The sequence below is a fragment of the Canis lupus genome, chromosome 8 (genome assembly GCF_011100685.1).
Source record: "Canis lupus familiaris isolate Mischka breed German Shepherd chromosome 8, alternate assembly UU_Cfam_GSD_1.0, whole genome shotgun sequence".
In the NCBI taxonomy this organism is placed as follows: domain Eukaryota; kingdom Metazoa; phylum Chordata; class Mammalia; order Carnivora; family Canidae; genus Canis; species Canis lupus.
In genome coordinates this window covers 17,687,100-17,707,642 of record NC_049229.1, presented here as the reverse complement: position 1 = coordinate 17,707,642, position 20,543 = coordinate 17,687,100, and the positions used below count along the sequence as shown (strand labels likewise).

Here is a 20,543-nt window from a genome sequence, read left to right as displayed (position 1 = left end):
CATGCATGTAGGCAGGACCATGTGACTAATTTTAACCAATGAATGTAAGGAGAAATAATTTTATTTCCCTGCCAAGGCAATGAAGAAGTGCCTTCTCCATTCTCCTTTCCCCTTCCACTGGGAGGAGACAGAATCACAAGGCATTTTAAGGATGGCAGAACCACAAGACAGAGGAATTCTCAGCAAGCAGAAGGAAAGCTGCCTGCTAAAAGGAAAGCCCTCACTGGACCATTAAGTAAGTGAAAAAATTTTGTTAAAACATCAAAATGTTCAGGTTTATTTGTTCCAGCAACTACCAACCTTGTTAATCTGAGCTTAAAAGGAAAAAAAAAAAAAGGAGGGAAGAAGAAACATCATTATAAAAATTAACTTTATACTATGGTTTTGGTGACTCAGAGACAGGCGTTCCTCTTTGCGGCATTTGGAAGACCAGCAGCCTGACAGCTTTCTACCCACCCACATAAAGGAAAGCCTGCCAACTGGCATGTTCTATCATACATACATATTAAGATGACAAACTAGGCAATTGGAATGGGAGTGACATGAATAATTATGACTAAGAGGTCAGATGTGGTCGACTGAATTGTTCTTGTACTTTATCCTGTAAGGCTAAAAGCAACCAGCTGATGTTTTCAATATCCTGCCTTGAAATTTCCTTGCCCAATACTAACTTCATTACTCACATTTGCTGTCTTCTGTGCTACAACAGAAAACAGTTTAATCAAATGTTTTGCTACTACATAATACAGTTTACCATTTTTTCCAGCCTTCTATAATAGTTTTCTTGTTGACCACCACCTAGTCCCAAAGCCAATGACACATATTTTAAATTTCTGTTACAGTAGCACCCTACTTCTAGGTACTCATTTTTATAAAAATTAGTTTTATGCAAAATAAGCAAGCACTAAATCCCAGTAGCACACATAAAATGAGTGTGTATTTCTCACTTAGAAATGAATTACTTAGGTGAATTGAGGCAGTTGTTTCAGGCTGTAGGTCAAGTTGACATCTCCTTGTTTCTCCACCTGAGGCTCAATGGTGGCCAAAAGATGACTGGGACATGTTTTATTATACAAAGGGTAGAAACTCCCTGGGTGGCAAATTAGAAACATTTAATTTCTCTTAAGGCGTACACTTAAAATTGGTGCACTGTCACTTCCTACATTTTTTCAGCCAAAGCAAGTTATAAGACTAAGCCTAATATTATTAATGGCAGGGATGGGGAAAATTATGCTCTTCCCATGGCAGTGGATGAGAGAGAAATGAATCAATTGCTGAATAGTTATCTAAACTGCCATAATCTACCCTCCTGTACACAAAAGACTGTGATTGCTGTGCAGCAAAAACTGATTAATCTAAGAATCAAGAGAAAAGCTAGGGGCGCCTGGGTGGCTCAGTTGATTAAGCAGCTGCCTTCAGCTCAGGTCATTATCCCGGAGTCCTGGGATGAAGCCACACATAGGGCTCCCTGCTCAGTGGGGAATCTGCTTCTCCCTCTCCTCTGCCCCTCTCCCCCAACTCATGCTCACACTTGCCCTCTCTCAAAATATTTTTTATTTATTTTATTTTTTTAATTTTTATTTATTTATGATAGTCACAGAGAGAGAGAGAGAGAGAGGCAGAGACATAGGCAGAGGGAGAAGCAGGCTCCATGCACCGGGAGTCCGATGTGGGATTCGATCCCAGGTCTCCAGGATCGCGCCCTGGGCCAAAGACAGGCGCCAAACCGCTGCGCCACCCAGGGATCCCTCAAAATATTTTTTAAAGGTTTTATTTATTTATTCATAAAAGCCACAGAGAGAGAGAGGCAGAGGGAGAAGCAGGCTCCAAGCAGGAGACCAATGTGGGACGGGAGCATGGGATCACGCCCTGAGCTGAAGGCAGACGCTCAACCGCTGAGCCATCCAAGCGCCCCAAATAAATATAATCTTAAAAAAAAAAAAAAAAGAGAGAGAAACTAAACTCATAATTAACTATCAAACATTAGTAGGAAGATTGGGAGAAAGATGGGGGAGTAACTGAACTAAGTATTCATCTTTTTATAAAAGGGAGTAGGCAAATGTCTAATCAATAAAAATTTAAAAAAAACATTAAATAAAGCTAATCAATCAAGGACTGCAGGTAAAAGCTTGTAACTTAAAGTTACCTAAAGAACAAAACACCCAAATAGTTTAAAATGTTTGTTTCTGGGACAATGGCAGGCAAGGAATGAGAAACTGAGTATTTTGTTGTTGTTGCTAACATGTTTATATATTATTACTTCAGTTAAGAAAAAAAAATATAAAGAATTTTCTGCTAGAAACTTCTTGCCTAAAGGTAGGATTTTTTTTTTTTTAAGATTTATTTATTTATTTATTCATGAGAAACACACAGAGAGAGAAAGAGAGAGGCAGAGACACAGGCAGAGGGAGAAGCAGGCTCCATGCAAGGAGCCCGATGCGGAACTCGATCCCAGGTCTCCAGGATCTCACCCTGAGCTGAAGGCAGAGCTAAACTGCTGCGCCACCAGGGCTGCCCCAAGGTAGGATTTTAGAGATGTTAAAATCTCCCTGTATATAAATACCACAGGAAAAAAAAAAAATGGTATCCTTCAAGTAAATGAAAACTTGTATTTTCTTTGTGGTATAAAAGTATGAGTTCCCCTCACCCCAGTGCTCCCGTTAATATTCAATATAAGTGAAGTAGTTCACATTCCTAGAGAATCCAGTTAAGAACTGACCAATATTTTTTTAAGACTTTATTTATTTATTCATGAGAGACACAGAGAGAGAGGCAGAGACATAGGCAGAGAGAGGCAGAGACATAGGCAGAGAGAGAAACAGGTTCCCTGCAGCGAGCCTGATGGGGGTTTTTAGGACTCTGGGATCATGACATGACCTGAGCCAAAGGTAGACACTCAACCACTGAGGCACCCAAGTGTCCCAGAACTGACAAATTTTTATACTTAGAAATTTATTTGATATCACTGTGGCTTTTAAAAGTTATTTTGAAAAAAGTTACTTGTAAAATGTAATACTTAAGTGATATGCCACTACTCACAAAATCAGGTATTGGCACAAATATAATCCACTGAAAAATGTACATAGACAATAATTTAGTATCATTTAGACAATAATTAACTCAAACTAGGGACCAGAAAGCATAGGTCATTCAGGTCAAGAATTCCAGCCATGGCAGATATCACAATCAAACATGGCACTCTTCCCAGTAGAACAAGAGAACAATCTCCAAATCCTCAACATAGTACTCCTCAGCCTCTAAAACTGTTTACAGTTGGCGTATCAAGTGAAACCCCTTTGCCCTGGAGCAAAGATTCTAATTAATGTTACTGTATGAAAATATTCACTTCATTTCTTCTATTCAGCACCTAAGAGTCTTAAGAGATTTTCCCAAAGGATTAAATATTACATTCTGTAATGAGAACATTGCAGTAATTGACCATGAAGTATATAGGTCTTCATGACAAAGTCTTTTTTTTTTTTTTAAAGATTTTATTTATTTATTCATGAGAGACACAGAGAGAGAGAGAGGCAGAGACACAGGCAGAGGGAGAAGCAGGCTCCATGCAAGGAGCCCAATGTGGGACTCGATCCTGGAACTCCAGGATCACACCTGGACTGAAGGTGACACCAAACCACTGAGCCACCAGGGCTGCCCCATGACAAAGTCTTATAGCTATTCAACTAGTATGACCTGAAAAGTCTGGTGAGTATTCCAAGAGTAAGGAATACCAAAGAAATTATCTGAAAACTAGTCAAAACTACCTAAAAGATCAGTTGTCAACACAGGTGATTTTTATTCAATATAGAGTTCAAGGCATCTCTGGATAAAGTTACTGAGCCAGGGTACCCACTGTACTAGATAGATTTCAGAGTGGTTGCTGGCCCAGACCCTGTTCTGAAGAAAGCTTCCTCTCTTCATCCTTAATCCCCAGCATCCATCTGTACAAAGCATCAGCACAAATTACTCCATCCTCCTAAATTCAGCTAACTGGACTATGGCAGTGTGAAAATTAATTAATGGAAATCTCACTAAAATAGAGTCAGAGGTTCACAGAGGAGTTTTCATGCCCTACCACTCATCATCAATTGCAAAATGGACCTTGCAGGTGGATACTGCCCCCACTGCCTCAGCAGGAGGAAAAAAGGCTTTCCTCTTCCATTGGCAATAGTCCAGCTAACGAGAGACAGTCACAGCTCAGCCAATGAAAAGCCTCTATAATTCGAACTTCCAGTTTTCTGCAATGGACTTTTTGTTTATAAAAGCTTTCCCAATTTCCCCCTTTCCTCTATAGAAGAGCTTCCCTGGGCACCTGGGTGGCTCAGTGGTTGACCTTCTGCCTTCAGCTCAGGTCATGATCCTGGGGTTCTGGGATCAAGTTCCACATTGGGCTCCCTGCATGGAGCTTGCTTCTCACTCTGCCTCTGTCTCTGCCTCTCTCTTTTTGTCTCTCACGAATAAATAAATAAAATCTTTAAAAAAAAAAAAAAAAGTGTTCCTCTATTTTCAGATTTTGCCACAATTTGCTTGTGCTAAATGGCAATTCTCTGCTATTCCTGAATAAACCTATTGTTTGCTGGTAAAATAACTGGCGGTTTTATTTTTAAGGTTAACAACAGGAACATTTGGCCTTAATAGGAATGGCACCAACTTTTTAGTACCCTATCTCCCAAAGATAACTCAGACAGATACTCTCGAGAATTTCAGGTGGAAACAAAGGACAAATTTGCAAATTAAAGTGGATACTTGAGTGAGAAGACCTGGTAGACCAGTAAGGCCAGCAGTTTGGGGCCCTGAGCAAATTAAAAAGCAAAGGAAGCCTACTGGAAGAAAAAAAAAAAAAAACAACGAGAGAGAGAGAGAGAGAGAGAGAGAGAGAGAGAGAGAGAGAGAGAGAGAGAGAGGAGAGAGAGACACACGAAAGGAAAGAAAGGAAACAAACAAACAAACTACTGAACTCAGAGATGAGAAGAGTAAATTTAGTTCCTGTTTTGATTTCCCCATTCTAATCCTTGGGAGGCTCAGATATGCCCTGATGTGTGTTTTTATGGGTGTCCTCTAAACTCCCTACAGTATCCATTAAAAAAAAAAAAAAGATAAAAAGAAAAAAGTTCCTTTGGTTGCTTAAGTGTCTTAAGCAACCAAAGAAATCCAATTAAAATGATTACTAAGAGACCATGTCCCTTGAGTAACAGTCCTATGTACCCCATTGTGGGATACATAGCTATACAACTCCAACTAAAAATAATTAAAATCAGCCAGTTACTGATTTTAACTAGAAGTCAAGGAACTCTATAGGTTGAATCAACTCTATCAAAAACAGCAGTAACTAGTTTTTAATGTATTTTTAGCCAACACAAGGTACTTCTAAAAACACCCATCTTCTTTAATAGGCAAGAGACAAGAAATCAATAATGCTATAAAATAAACACACTAAATATTTTTTTCTTTCTTTTTTCTTTAAATTCTAAAAGGTATGAATGAGGAAAGGAAAAATAAAAAATAAAAAAGCTCTAGAAGTGGACTTAAAGCACATGAATTAGCTAGTAGGCCTGCTATTAGAACACAAAGTGGCCCCAGCCCACATGTATGAGAGCTCTTAGGTAAAGAAGTTGTAACCTGGTATTCTACAGGTAATCTGGTTTTGTTTAGTCCAAAGAATACTTCTAATATTCTGTGAATGAGCTAGCATTCAGGACATTTCATCTTTTAAAAGATTAGTATTTTAATGCCTTCTGAAAATCTAGAAACTTTCAGCTTTCCCAGTGGAGGTAAGTATCCTCTGGTAAGTTACAGTCCTCCCCACTCACTATCACATCGCTCAGGACCCAATTCCTCTCTCACTGCTTCTGTCTTTTAGAGTATCAATTCCTGCTTTATTGATATAAATTTTTCAATTCACAAACTTGCACAACAAATTTGCAAGTAGTTTGGTTAGAATCGGTTCTGATATCAGCAACATGGCACACCTAAGAAAAAAACTGATCCTTTGTCCTGCAGCCAACTCACCAATGCCCTACCCTAAAGACAAATTCCTTTCAACCCTTCACTGCTTTTTCCTGTAATATGACCTCACTAGGAACCATTCCAATCCATCAGACCAGAGTGGAGAGAAAGGAATCAGGTTCCGAATTCTATTTTCCCAGGAGGCTCCTGTGCCTCTAAGTAAATTTATGGATGCATGCTAAGAGATAACTGAAAGGAAGTTATGGCATGTCTATTTGTCAACAGTATTCCGAAACCTAAATCTTATTCTGAAAAAAAAAAAAAAAAAAAAGTTTGCATTTAGGCAATTCGCGTGTTTATTGGTAGTCTAGAGCATCTCTTCATGATGTAGCTAAAATAAAATCTGCCATGGGTTCTTTTCGGTTATAATATTGCAAATGATTCAGCATAATAAAAGTTATATTTTTATAACTACTGTCTGACAACTTGCCAAACAATAATGGAGAAAAGGCTACAGTACAAATGCATTTAATATCCTAATAACCTAGCAAGAAGTACTAAACTTGGCATGTTAGAAAAGGAAGAATATAAGGATACTAAATGCTTAATTTCTCTCCAAAAACACACAAATTAAGATGACTTCATAAAAACCTGAATCAATCATAATAAACATACAAGAAAAATGGAACCAATACTTGACCATCAACAGACCAGACCACATCAATCCACCAAAGCACATATCTATCTTGATGTTATAGTCTTATCCACCATTCGTTGCCTGGGTTTCAGATCCAAATAAGTATGGGTAGTTGCTATAGTGACAATATGCTACTTTTGGAACCAGTAGCTTAGTACTACTGAGTATTTATGAGCTTTACAACGTCAGTACTTCCTCCCACACTTGGAATCTTAGCTCAGACATTACAACTTCACAAAATGCAATTTCATCCTGCTGTTTAAAAGTCCATTTTGTTAGTTTATCAAAAAATAGTTTATACTTTAGTAGACATAAATGTCAAGAGAAATAATCTAACTCAACATGCTAAGAATATACACACTCAGTAAATATTTGATTAATGTTAAAGATGGCTTAATAAAGTAAACAAATCATGTTATCACTGGCATTTACTGTTTTATTATAGTAACTAGGCAAGAACCGTATCTTATTAATTCATGTCTTAGCTTATTTTCATTAATAGTATCACTACCACTCTTCCCTTAACATGAAAGTAAAAATTTTTTTAAAAGCACTAAGAAGCTGGGACGCCTGGGTGGCTCAGCTGTTGGGCGCGTGCCTTCCACCCAGGGCATGATCCTGGAGTCCCAGGATCGAGTCCCACATCAGGCTCCCTGCATGGAACCCACCTCTCTCTCTCTCTGTGTCTCTCATGAAGAAATAAAATCTTAAAAAAAAAAAAAAAAAAAAAACACTAAGTTGAATTTTATTTTATAGCAGACTGGTATAAAATTGATATATTTTTATTTCCTTTAGGAACTATTCCTAATAATTAAAAACTAAGTATTAATGGTATCCAAGAAAAAGAAAAATGCGGTTTGTTTTTAGCAAAATGCTAAGAATAAGGAAAAATAATCTCAAATCAATCGTAGACTATCTCAAGATCATCAAAAAGTCAGAGCCTGGAAACCCTCATACATTGCTTCTAGGAACGAAAAATGATACAGACGCTTTGGAAAACAGTTTGACAGTTATATATGGAACTACCATACAACCTATCACTTTCCTAGGTATCTATCCAAAAGAAATGAAAACATATGTCCACAAGACTTGCACATGAATGTTCACAGAAATATTATTCATGATAGCCAAAATCTGGGAATCTAAGTGTCCATCAACTTGTGAATAGGCTATATATATTTTTTTAATCCATAAAATGGAATACTATTCAGCAATAAAAAGGAATGGATTAATGACACGCTACATCATGAATGAACCTCAAAAACATTATGCTAAGTGAAAGAAGACAGAAAAGATCATATATGATTCTATTAATATTAAATGTTCAGAAAAGGCAAATTAGAGACAGAAAGTACATTAGTGGCTGTCTGAGGAATTAGCTGTAAATGGGCACAAGGTATCTTATTAAAGGGATGAAGATGTTCTAAAATTGATTTATAATGATGGCTGCACCATTTGGTATAACTACTAAAAATCACTGACTCGAAATGGGTGGATTTTATGATATGTAAAATATGTCTAAGTTTTGTCTTCTTATTTTTTTTTTTGTCTTCTTATTTAAGTCAGAGAATATCAGAGCTGCAGGGAACCTTGCCAATACTCTCTATTTGTACAGATGGAGAAAATGAGGCCCAAAGAGTTAGTTAAGAAAACTGTTCAAATGTCACCTAGCTGGATCATAGCAAAAGCAAAAAAGATCAAAATCTAGCCTCACTCTCCAACCCAGTACAATGTTACATCTACTAAAAATGCTCAAGGATTTTTATTATAATAATATTTACACAGAATTCTTTGAGAGGTGTTCTAGAAGCATCAAATTTAAGAATCAAAAAGAATAACTAGAGGCACCTGGGTGAATCAGCCGGTTAAGCCATCTGACTCTTGATTTCAGCTCCTGTCCTGATCTTAGGGCAGTGAGATCCAGCCCCTGGACAGGCTCTGCACTTAGCATGGACCCTTCCTGAGACTCTCTCTTCACCTCTTCATTTCCCTCTATCCCTGCTCATACTCTCTCTCTCTAAATATTTTTTTAAATGAATAGTTAATTAAAATATACCCCAAAGCAATGAGTACATGATATTCAGAAAAAATAAAAGCTAGAAAAAACTCATTTGTCACTCTTGGGAGCCCTAAAACTTACTTTTTAAATTGGTAATAAAAGAAAAAGAACTAAGCATCTTTTTCGCTAACTTTCCAACAGCAGCTCTATTTTGGAGTAATTAAATGTTGCCAGTTTATAAAAGAAAGCTTCTACTACACAGAAGAATGCAAATTAATAAATGTAGATGAAACCCTCATCTGGAAACTATCATTTTGCAACCCCTAATAAAATTAGGATTCAGGCAAGAATTTTCAATTATTGTTAAGGGCATTACGCAAATGGTTGATGGGGAGCTAGACATTTTTAGGGAGGCAAAACAACACCTTACACACTACGAAGAAAAACAACACATAAATTTAGGAGGGAGATCAAGATGTCACCAACCTACTCAAGCCTTCAGCATTAACGTTCAAGTTTATTAGAAATTCAAGGACTAGAGGGATAAGCTAAACATCAAGAGAAAATAGTCAAACAATTACCAAAGGGGAGAGATACTTTAAGGATAGTAAGTCTCGCCTCTTTAGCTAATCAGAGAGGGTGGGGGAAAAAAAAAAAAAGTGTTGGGGGGGGGGTGACTATCCTAAATCAGCAGACTTGAAATACATAAACAAAAACAAGTGTGGTCTTTAACTGGATTCTAGTTTGGATAAAACATCTGTAAGGGTCATTCGGGAGATAAACGGATAAATATGAAGACTTAAATATTTGATATTAGAATATTAGATAACATTAAGATGTCATTATTTAAAGTGTGATTATTTTTTGTTCCATAGTTAATGTGCTTTTATGGAGATGCATACTGAAAGACTTAAAAGTGGAGTATCCAGAGGTCTATGGTTCACTTCAAAATAATGAGTTTAAGAAATAAAAGACCAAAATCCAAGTCTCAACTTCCTAATTGTTTCCATAAGTGCACGTTAAAGTACTCATAAGGTATAATAATAATCACGCAGAAAGAGCACTCGCGGAGGTTCAGAGACGCGACCTACTCTTCTCGCAGATACGTAGCTGAAGAGAACTCCGAAGTGATAACACGATACCGTTGGAAACATGGTACGTGCAAGGCACCAAAAGCCATCAAAGCAGCATGAATGAAGAGTTTTGCCCTCAGAAAGCTAAATATATCTAGTAGAACAGTCTCTTGGTGTTTACCAAGAGAACAAGGCTGTTCCAGGATCACAGTTACGGCTCTGAAGCGGCAGCCGCACTAAAGCCATCCTCAATTATTACATAAAATCACTTACTCCTTTCTGACTTCACCGCCCCTTACAACCGGTTCACTACTCCCCAAGTTGTAATCAAGGTAAGGGGCAGTTTTAAAGAAAGCCTTCTCTCGAGTTACGGGCGCCAAACTAAAGACAGTCTTTACCATATTCATCAGCTTCTTTTCAAGTAGAGCCTCTAAATCTCAGAACCGGGAACTCACAGCCTCGCTCAAATCGTGGACAAGAGGCTGACAACCAACCATCCCACCGACCGACCGACCGACCGACCAGGAAGGAGATCCCACTCACTGGACTTTTCTTCTCTCTCTCCCTCAAAATCCAAAGGGTGGCGCTGTCCCCCCTCCTTCCCCACAGGCCAGGAGGGCGCAGAGGTCATGCGCACCGAACGACCGACCGGTGGGGAAGGTCCACCCGCGGGCCGGCCCGGGTCTGGGCGCTCGGCCGCCGCGCCCCGAGGGTCTCCCCTCCGACGACCCAGCTCGTCCGAGTTGGCCCGCGAGCCCGCCCGCTCCCTCTCCCTAGCGGCTCTCTCTCTCTCAAACTCTTGGAACAGGACTCTGCACGGCCGGGTCCGCCCGGAAACCCCGTGCCGGCGGACACTTGGGCTGTGAGTCCTCAGCCCAGCGCAGGACAGCCTCAGACTGAGAAGCGTCGCGACCCCCCGCACGGACCCGAGGTCCGCCGCTGCCACCGCCGGAGCGCCCTCAAGAGCTTACCGACTCACACACTTGACGGGACTCGGCCGCAGGTAGGAGATGGGCCGGGCCGCCCAGCGCCCGCACCAACCGCGCTTCCCGCCCCGCCCCGCCGGCCTGCGTGCGTCGAGAGTCACGTGCCGCGTCTCCCTTCCCTACCGGCGAGCGGGCGCTCCCCTCTTCCGGAAGTCGCGCTCCTCCTGGCAGGGCTCCGCCCACCGCCGGTGACGTCAAACTCAGCTCCTACCACCGCCCTGCCTCCGCCTCCAGGTGCGGGGAGGTGCGCCGCTTCCTTGCGACAAGTTCTGCCGCTTCCTGGGCCCGAAACACTACAGGCGAGGGTTTTGAGGTCACGGAGTCTGTGGGACTTGGCCCCGCGTGAGGACAGTGCAAGGCACCAGACGCTGACTCCCGAGAAGCCGCCCCCGCAGAGGCCTTCCCCCCTCTCGGCAACTTCTGCCACACTTGGTTCCGCCAAGACCCACGACGGTTCCGCCCCCTTCTTCCTTGTCATTGATGTTGTTGTTCTTGTCAGTGCCGCAGCCCCGACCGCCGGGAGCTCGAACCCGAGCCGGGGCCGCCCGGGTGGCGCGGTGGCGGCGGCTGCGGCTGCGGCGGCAGCAGCTGCGACGGCTGCGGGGGCTGCTCCGGGGACTGCGGGGGCGGCCGGGGGCGGGCGGCCGGCGGCGGGGCCGGATGGCTCTGTGCGGGCAGGCGGCAGGCGCCGCGTCGCTGCCCAGCGAGCTGATCGTGCACATCTTCTCCTTCCTGCCGGCGCCCGACCGGCTGCGGGCCTCGGCTTCCTGCTCGCACTGGCGCGAGTGCCTCTTCTACCCTGCCCTCTGGCCGCAGCTCCGCATCTGCCTCCGCGTCTCCCCCGCCGAGCAGCCCCGGCTCGAATTCCTCATGCGCAAGTGCGGCTGGTTCGTGCGAGAGCTGCGTGTTGAGTTCGCCGCCGAGAATTACCTGAGCGGTGGCGGCGGCCCCGGCGACGGAGGCGGCGCGGACCCCGGGACTGGCGGGGAAGAGGTCGAGGCCTTGCAGCTCTCAACCCGTTGGCTGGAAGTGCTGCGCACCTACTTGGAGCTGGTGCTGTGCGTGCTGGTCAGCATCCGGAACAACAGGTAGGCTCGTCGCGGACCCCTCCAGTCCATTCGCCTTTCTCCTCTCCCCCGCTCCCGGGGCCCCGTGTCCTTCCTGCCTCTCGCCCCGAAATAGATTCAGTGCGGATACACCCGGCCGGATTTAGCGTTGCTTTCTTCAGTGACTGAGGGCGTCCGTTCCAACCCGGCGACTTCCTTGAGGCGGGAGGGCATAACGGGACGCATCGTAATATTTTACCAACAGTGGCGGACTGGGTGTTTTCAGACACCACTCCTGGCGCCTTTCAGGAACTGTCTCCCTCATCCTCTCTGTGGCCCTGGGATGAAGCGGACAGGCGCCGTCATCCTTCCTATTACAGATGAGAGAACTGAAGCTTGAAGGGTGAGGCCTGTGAGTCTTGGGAGAAACAAAACATAACCTGCTCTTTCTGACTCGGAACCTGTGTATTTCAAAATAGTTGGTGGTGGGGGAGGGAGGAGGTGTGCTGCTGGTGTCTCGTAGTTACAAGATTCTCCGCGCCACCCCCACCCCCCCAAAAAAATCTTTGACAGCCATTTTCTTACCAGGAATAGTTTTCATTAACTGGGCCAGGCACAAAGAGTAGGAGTGTTTGTTAAAGGCATGAGGGAAGAAGAGCCTGATCATCAGGGTTGGAAGTCCCTCCCCTTGCATCACCAGACTCAACTTGTCCCCAGTGATTCACCTAAGAGTAGCACAGTCCAGCTTAGTGCTTGTGCTGGGGGAACTGCCCAATGTCTGCAACGTGTAAGCACGTACCTGTCCTGGTTTTGCATCAGGACTCTAATTCTGCGATTCACTTCCTATGTTCTGACCTGTTATCCTTATCAACATTTTCTTTATTTGTCCTCCATCCTATTAGTTTACATTCTTTTTTGTATCTGGACGGTCTAACCAAACTTACAATTAAACTGTGAGTTGGAAAAGTTCAAAAGTTCTAAAAGAAGCAACTTATATGGTAGTAATAGTTAGCAGTTTACCGGTATACTATCTTATTTGATCCTTTCAGTGACCCTATGAGTTAGGCAAGGCAGCTGTTATCCCTATTTTATAGAAAGGAAACTGATGCTTAATAGAGTCAAGCGATACACACATGGTTATACAGCATCACTTTTCTACAGGAGCCGCGTCCTTCCTTTTGCAATAAATACATTGTATTGAACATCATGTATTATATTGAACAATTGAGAGAAGGTACTGATTTAATGCTAGACTATGTATATAAATTCTGTATCTGAATCAAAAGAGTAGGGAATAAGCATGTAGTCCAAGTTGTACCTGGAGCATGGCTCCATCATTCCAGCGGCCTGTGTATTTCCGCAGCATTTCACACCAAGCCATTCTGTTTTCTGACTTTGTGTATAGCAAGAGAGGCTGTTTGAAGATGTAAATTGGAGGCTCTCAGTTGAATGTATGGCTAGAGGACCAAATGACCCAGAGTTGAAAAGATTCAGTCAGTGAGCACTTAAACTCCTGATGAGACCAAGAGTGGGGTGAATTCAGTGAGTACTAATTAGATTTTTCTGTTCTGAGATCAGATGGCACTTCTGAGCAACCATCCAAAAAAAAAACAAAAACAAAAAAAAAACCAAAAAAACTTGCCTTTGCCAAGTACAAATAAGCTTTACATAGTGCCGAATCCCTTTAAGCGTTTTAATAAGTAGTTGGTTGGATGGATGGATAACGTTATATAGGCAAAAAAGTATATCACCCCTTTTCATTGTTGTTTAATTTGTCTTTCCCTCCTTTCCTTACCCCTACCACTTTTTACCCCCTCTGCTTTATTGAGGTATAATTGACAAATAAAAGTATATCTATCACTTCTATTAGCATCCCAATCTGTAATGTCTATAATGCCACCGTATGCCAGCCCATTTGGGTCAGCTGTCACTTCTATACAAATACAGTACACTGTCATCTCTAATTTTAAGGTTTTCTTGTCTTTTACAGTAGGGATGGTACTGTGAGTTGTGCTGCTTTGATAGCACATTCATTGTATGTGTAAAGTATAGTATTTTTACACATATTATCTGTCCTAATGATATTTCAAAGGATTTTTTAAAATAAATTATCTTTAAGTGTTTGGAAATAAGTTAATTTAACCTTTATTTTTGAAAGTGTCTTGAGGTGCTCTAGTAATAATGAAAGTACTAATGTGAATGTTAAAAAACATAAATGGGTCTAGTTTTAACAAATTTCAATTTTAACAATTTTAACAAATTTAACAAATTTGAAATGTTTTAGATCAAGTTGTTTATTTGATAATTTTGTTAAACCCTATACTTCCTTCTGTAAGCACTTGAACTACAGACTCAGGTTCAGTGAAGAAGAAAACAATTTTATTTAGTGTTTTTTGGGGTTTTCCAAACGCATTAAATAACTAATGAGAAAAATGAACATTTGATATTGTTCTTAACATTCCAAAGTTAAATTTACAGTAGTTTTGCTCTATGATTTCTGCCATTTTAAAAGTACTAAAGGGGATATGAAACCTACTGGTTCACAAGCCTTATGTTTCCAGGCTTTGTGGTGAATTCCTTTATATAATTCACACAACTCAGACTGTTACTTTGTTGTGTTCCAGATATTTTCATGTTCCCCAGGAAAAGACTAAAACTATAACCTTGGATTGTGGGAACTTTTCAAGGATACTCTTCGAAGAGGATAATCAGCATTTTAGTTTTTTGCTTGGTTCCTGGGTTTGATATACGCGTGTACCCTCACGGTGACTGTAGCCTCTTTGCAGATATCTTAGATGTTAGGAACAACTGATGAAGATCAAAGAGTTGCAGAAATGCCTCTCAAAGGGCAAAACACAGTACTCTAGGTTTCATAGTTCCCTTCCCTGCAGGAGGCTGCAATATCTGCCAGTATTGTAGAAACAAAATAGAATAGAAATACAGTAGGTATTTCTCATTCAATTGTATTATAAGTTAAGTAGGCTGAATTTCTTCTGCAGTTGTTCCATAAGAAATTGTTCTTAAAAGTTGAAAACAACATATGTAGATACTCATTTTTAGGGTATAATCTAGTTGTTGAGTACTACCTATTGAAATGTTGTATTTGACTACTTAGGAAAAATGAGTTTGTGGACAATAAGATTTATGATAATAGCTAATAGATTCAGTAACTAAAAATATTTATTTTTAAACAGCAGGCATAGGTACGTTGTAATCATCCAGTTTATGCTTTTCTGAACTGTATAAGTATTTTACATGAGCTTTGTTGGATAAAATTCCAAATTGAGTGCAGTACTTTTATTAAAGATAAATACTGCATAGGCCAGTGAGATTTTATAGGGAAGATTCTCTTAAAGGAGCGCTAAGTCTGCGCCTAGGATCCCGGCCATTGACATTTATATGAGATAGATTTCTCTTAGTCAGTCTCCCACTACAATGAATTGACATTCACGGCTATGCCCACTGACATAACCTCTCAGTAATAGAAGTTCTATTAATAATTATTAGATTTGTCTTGTTGACTTGGCATGTGCAATGAAGAAGACTCTTACGTTTGTATTGTTTTCTCAGCATCAGTCTACCAGGATCCAAAAACACATAAGGCCTTTAAAAAATACATCTCAAAATATGTTAAAAATTCTTTGGACATTTCCTATTACTATCTAAGATGGTAGGAAATGCCTTGAAAGTGTTGTGTTCAACAACCCTCAGCCTTATTTTTCTTGAAATATTTTCCCCTCTCATAATGTAGTAAATACATGTAATAATAGCATCTTTCTTTTGAGAGTTTTTATTATTTATGTAAAGTAGTCTATTTGCAGAATAAATTTTAAAATATATTGGGACTCTGACCAGTATATACTATCCAAGTGGTGACTACCCATAGAGAAGAGAGGTGAGATGCTGCATACCCAACAGACTCCTTACTTTAAAACTGACAAGTTAAAATGGTTTCATAGGTCATTGAGAAAGGAGGAGATTCCAACCCGTTAAAGAAACTAACCTCCTCAGGAGGGATGCTAAGAAGAATTAGGGTTCTCTCTAGGCCATATAGGTACATTCTTACAGTGACTGAGAACTGATAGATTGAGGATATGAAATAAAACCCAGCAAAAGATTGTTAAAGTAAAATGTCATTTCTTCTGTGTTAAGTGAAGCTGTGAAGCAGTTTTTGAGTGAAGTGATTAAATTATTTCCATTTTAATGAGTTAGTTCTGAGGAAGCCCTGAAAGAGCTCATCCAACTTGATCAACTTATTTAGGGCCTAAGATGATAGTTTTAAAAAATCTGGTGGTTTTCCTCCAAATATTGAGAGCCCACTATGTGTCAAGCAGTGAAAACAAACTTCCTATTCTCATAGAGCCAACATTCTAGAGGGGAAAGAAAAAAAAAACAGTAAATAAATGAAAGGAAGATTATTTCAGTTGTGAAAATAAAAGAGCACTATGTAATAGTGACTAGGTGGCAACATTAGAGTAGCAAGGGAAAACATGTCTGAAAAAGACATTTGAGCTGCAATGTGAATGACACAAGTTACCCATCTGAAGATCTGAGCAAACAGCATTTTAAGCAGGGGGAGGAAAAAAAAAACAAAAAACAAACACCAAGGCCTTAGGTCAGACAAATTTTTGACCTGTTGAAGCAATAGGAAAGAAAGTATGGCCAGACCATGAGAAGGAAAGTGAGGTGAGAGGGGGCGTTGTCCTGCTTTCTGCAATATAGAAGGAGGAAGGAATGGGATTGATTATGTGGGCTTGTGGAAGGAAGTTTGAGCTACATTCTAAGAAGAAATCACAGGAAAAATATTTAACGGCAAAAATAATGTGATCTAATACGCATTTTAAGATACTCTGCTGTGTAATGAGTGAATTACAAGAGGGAAAAGACAGGGAAACTTGGCAAACTGTTGCAAAAATATAGACAGAGATGATGATAGCTTAGAGTATGGTGGAGACAGTAGAGATGAAGAAAAGTGGATAGATTTAGAATATATTTTGGAAATAGAGCCAAGAGAACTTGCTGCTTGGGTGTAAAGAAAAAGGAGAATCAAATGTTTTTCCATCATTTCTCTTTAAGAATCACTTAGTTTTCTTATTCTTAGTATTATTACAATGATCTTTTAATAGCATGTTCAATAGCAATTTTAAGTGTCAATCTTATTTAAACTTTTCTTGTGTAATCTCTGGGATTGAAAGATGATGGTGATTCTTAGAAGGTAATTAAGTAAGTGAACAGTAAAGCAAATGCTAGGAGATTGCTTTTAGTTAATGGATCCTAAAAAAGCTAATAAGCTGTTATATCCTGATGACTTATTTCTGATTCCTAAAATTGTGCTGTACAATTTAGTTGCCGCTGGTCACATAGAGCTTTTCAATTTTTAACTTATTAAATAAAATTAAAGATTAGTTAGTCACAATAGTCACATCTCCAGTGCTCAATAGCCATATGTGACTGTTAGTCACAGTAGTCACATTTCCAGTGCTCAGTCGCCATATGTCATTAGACAGCATGGAACAAAGTATTGCTATCATGGCAGAGTTCTACTGGACAACATTTCTCTAAAAGTGTTTGTTTTTATTTGTGTCATTTGGCTGTGGTCATTCATCAGCATTTGTGAGAGGAGGAAATATGTTATCAAAAGTGGTACGTGGATGTAAACACACTTGGTACTAAACGTGAACTAAGAATAGAATTAACTTGAAAGAATTACTTGCAATGATGTAGATTATTTTAGGTTTTATCAGTTTAGACAACTGATAACATTTTGTGTGCTCCTTGTGTGATTATGATATCAAAAACTTTTGGGTCCCAGTTATAGTAAACAGTACAACAGAATCCCAGAAAATGATGAAAGGTCTTCAACCTTCTGTAGTTAGAACTTGAGGACTATTTCTTAGGCTCATAGATGGTTAATATTATTTTCAAAGAATTGCTCAAACTAATTCAATGAATACCACAGGCATACCTTGTTTTATTGTGCTTTGCTTTATTGCCCTTGACAGATAATGCTTTATTTTACAAATTGACATTTTGTGGCAACCCTGCATCTAGCAATTATCTTGGCACCATTTTTCCAACAGTACTTGCTCACTTTGTGTCTCTGTGTCTTATTTTGGTAACTCCTACAGTATTTCAAACTTCTTCATTATTATTAGATTTGTTATGGTGATATGTGGCCAGTGATCTTTGATGTTACCACTATAATTATTTTGGAGTACCACAAACCATTTCCACATAAGATGGCAAACTTAATCAGTAAATGTGTGTGTTCTCACTGCTCCAGTGACCAGTCATTCCCTTGTCTCTTTCCTTCTCCCTTAATCCCTGAGACACAACAATATTTAAATTAGGCCAAATAATAACTCTGAAATGGGACGCCTGGTGGCTCAGTGGTTGAGCATCTGCCTTTGGCTTGGGGCATGATCCCTGGGTCCCAGGATCAAGGCCTCATCAGGCGCCCTCTGCCTACGTCTGCCTCTCTCTCTCTCTCTCTCTCTCTGTGTGTGTCTCTCATGAGTAAATAAATAAAATCTACAAAAAAATTAAATAAATAAAAATCTCTGAAATGGCCTCAAGTGACAGGAAGAGTCACATGTGTCTCACTTTAAATCAGAAGCTAAAAATGGTTAAGTTTTGTGAGGAAGGCATGTGAAAGGCTGAGATAGGCCAAAAGCAAGTTCTCTTGTGCCAGACAGCCAATTTGTGAATGCAAAATAAATGTTCTTGAAGGAAATTGAAAATGCTACCCCAGGGAGCACACAAATAAGTGGAACAGCTTTATTGTTGATATGGAGAAAGTTTGAGTGATCTGGACAGAAAACCAAACCAGCCACAACATTCCCTTAAGCCAAAGCCTAATCCAGAACAAAGCCCTAACTCTCTTCAGTTCTTGAGAAACTGAAAGGCTGACAGAGGTGAGAAAGTTACAGAAGAAAAGTTTGAAGCTAGCAGAAGTTGGTTCATGAGGTTTAAGGAAAGAAGTCGTCTTCATAACATCAAGGTACAAAGTGAAGCAGCAATGCTGATGCAGAAGCTGTAGCAAGTTATCCAGAAGCTCCAGCTAAGATAATTAATGAAGACGGCTACACTAAGCAACAGATCTTCAACATAGACAAAACAGCCTACCATTGGAAGAAGATGCCATGTAGAACTTTCCATAGCTAGAGAGAAATCATTGCCTCACTTCAAAGCTTCAAAAAACAGGTTGACTCTCTTATTAGGAGCTAATGTAACTGGTGACTTTAAGTTGAAATCAGTGCTCATTGATTATTGCCAAAATCATAGGGCCCTTAGGAATTATGTTGAATCTACTCTGCCTGAGCTCTATGAATGAAACAACAAAGCCTGGATGACAGCACGTCTATTTACACCGTGGTTTACTGAATTTTTTTGTTTGTTTGTTTGTTTACTGAGTATTTTTGAGCCCACTGTTTAGACCTACTGCTCAGGAAAACAAACAAAACAACAACAACAACAACAAAAACTCCTTTTAAAATATTACAACTCGTTGACAATACACCTGTTCATCCAAGAGTTCTGATGGGACTGTACTATGAAATCAATGTTGTTTTCATGACTGCTAGCACAAAATCCATTCTATAGCCCATGGATCAGAGGTAATTTTGATTTTCAAGTGTTATTATTTAAGAAATACATATCATAAGGCTATCACTCATAAATCATGATTCCTGTGATAATCTGGGCAAAGTAAATTGAAAATCTTCTGGAAAGGAATACCATTCTAGATATCATTAAGAACAGTCAATTCACATGAAGAAGTCAAAATACCAACATCAAAGGAGTATGGAAGAATTTGATTTCAGTCCTCATGGATGATTTTGAAGGGTTCAAGATTTCAGTAGAGGTAGTAACTGCAGATGTGGTGGAAATAACAAGAGAACTAGAACTAGAAGTGGAGCCCGAAGATATGACTGAATTACTACAATCTCATGGTAAAACTTTAATGAATAAGAAGTTGCTTCTTAGGGATAGGCAAAGGGAGTAGTTTCTTGAAATGAAATCCATTCCTGGTAAAGATGTTGTGAAGACTGTAATGACAATATTGTAACGACAATAGAGGATTTGGAATATTACATTAACTTAGCTGATAAAGCAGCAGGATGGTTTGAGAGGATTGACTCCACTGTGGGTAAAATGCTATCAAACAGCTTTGCATGCTACAGAAAAATAATTTGTAAGAGTCCATTTGACACATAAAGTTTAATGTGCCAAACTTTATTTTTTTTATTTTAAGAAATTGCCACATCCACCCTATCCTTCAGCACCCACCATCCTGATTAGTCAGTAGCCATCACATTGAAAGTAGGATCCTCCACCAGCAAAAAAAAAAATTGATGAAAGCTCAGATGATGGGTTTTTAGCAATAAAATATTTTTAATTAAGTCATGTACACTTAGACATATTGTACACTTAATAGACTACAATATACTGTAAAAAGAATTTGTATATGCACTGACTGGGAAACCAAAAAATTCATTTGACTTGGCCTTATTACAATATTCGCTCTATTGTAATGGTCTGGAACCAGTGTCTGAACAGTATCTCAGAGGTGTGTGTGTGTGTGTGTGTGTGTGTGTCAAAAATTGTGATAGGTTTAATTCATAGGGAAATTCTTATGCTAAAAAGTAAAAAGATAATTCTTTTCAATGGAATTTTAATATACATACCTACAATATACATGCTGTAAAACATACAATTTAAATATGTATATTAAAATAATATGTATACTGAAATTATTATTTAAAAAATAAGTGCATATAACCAGTTTGAGAAAAG

The 20,543-nt window shown here is 39.8% G+C and overlaps 1 protein-coding gene and 1 long non-coding RNA gene across 2 annotated transcripts in view; one reads left to right on the top strand and one right to left on the bottom strand.

Moving 5' to 3' along the window:
• LOC119876488 overlaps positions 1 to 10,071 on the bottom strand; it is a 31,704-nt gene extending 21,633 nt beyond the window's left edge. The window contains exon 1 of the long non-coding RNA XR_005363199.1: positions 9,734 to 10,071. This is a non-coding gene — a long non-coding RNA (uncharacterized LOC119876488). The remainder of the gene's footprint in view (positions 1 to 9,733) is intronic.
• A 755-nt stretch (positions 10,072 to 10,826) lies between these two features.
• FBXO33 (F-box protein 33) overlaps positions 10,827 to 20,543 on the top strand; it is a 32,638-nt gene continuing 22,921 nt past the window's right edge. Inside the window, exon 1 of the mRNA XM_038544584.1 lies at positions 10,827 to 11,789. Coding sequence (XP_038400512.1) covers positions 11,182 to 11,789 — 608 coding nt within the window. The 5' untranslated portion in view covers positions 10,827 to 11,181. The remainder of the gene's footprint in view (positions 11,790 to 20,543) is intronic.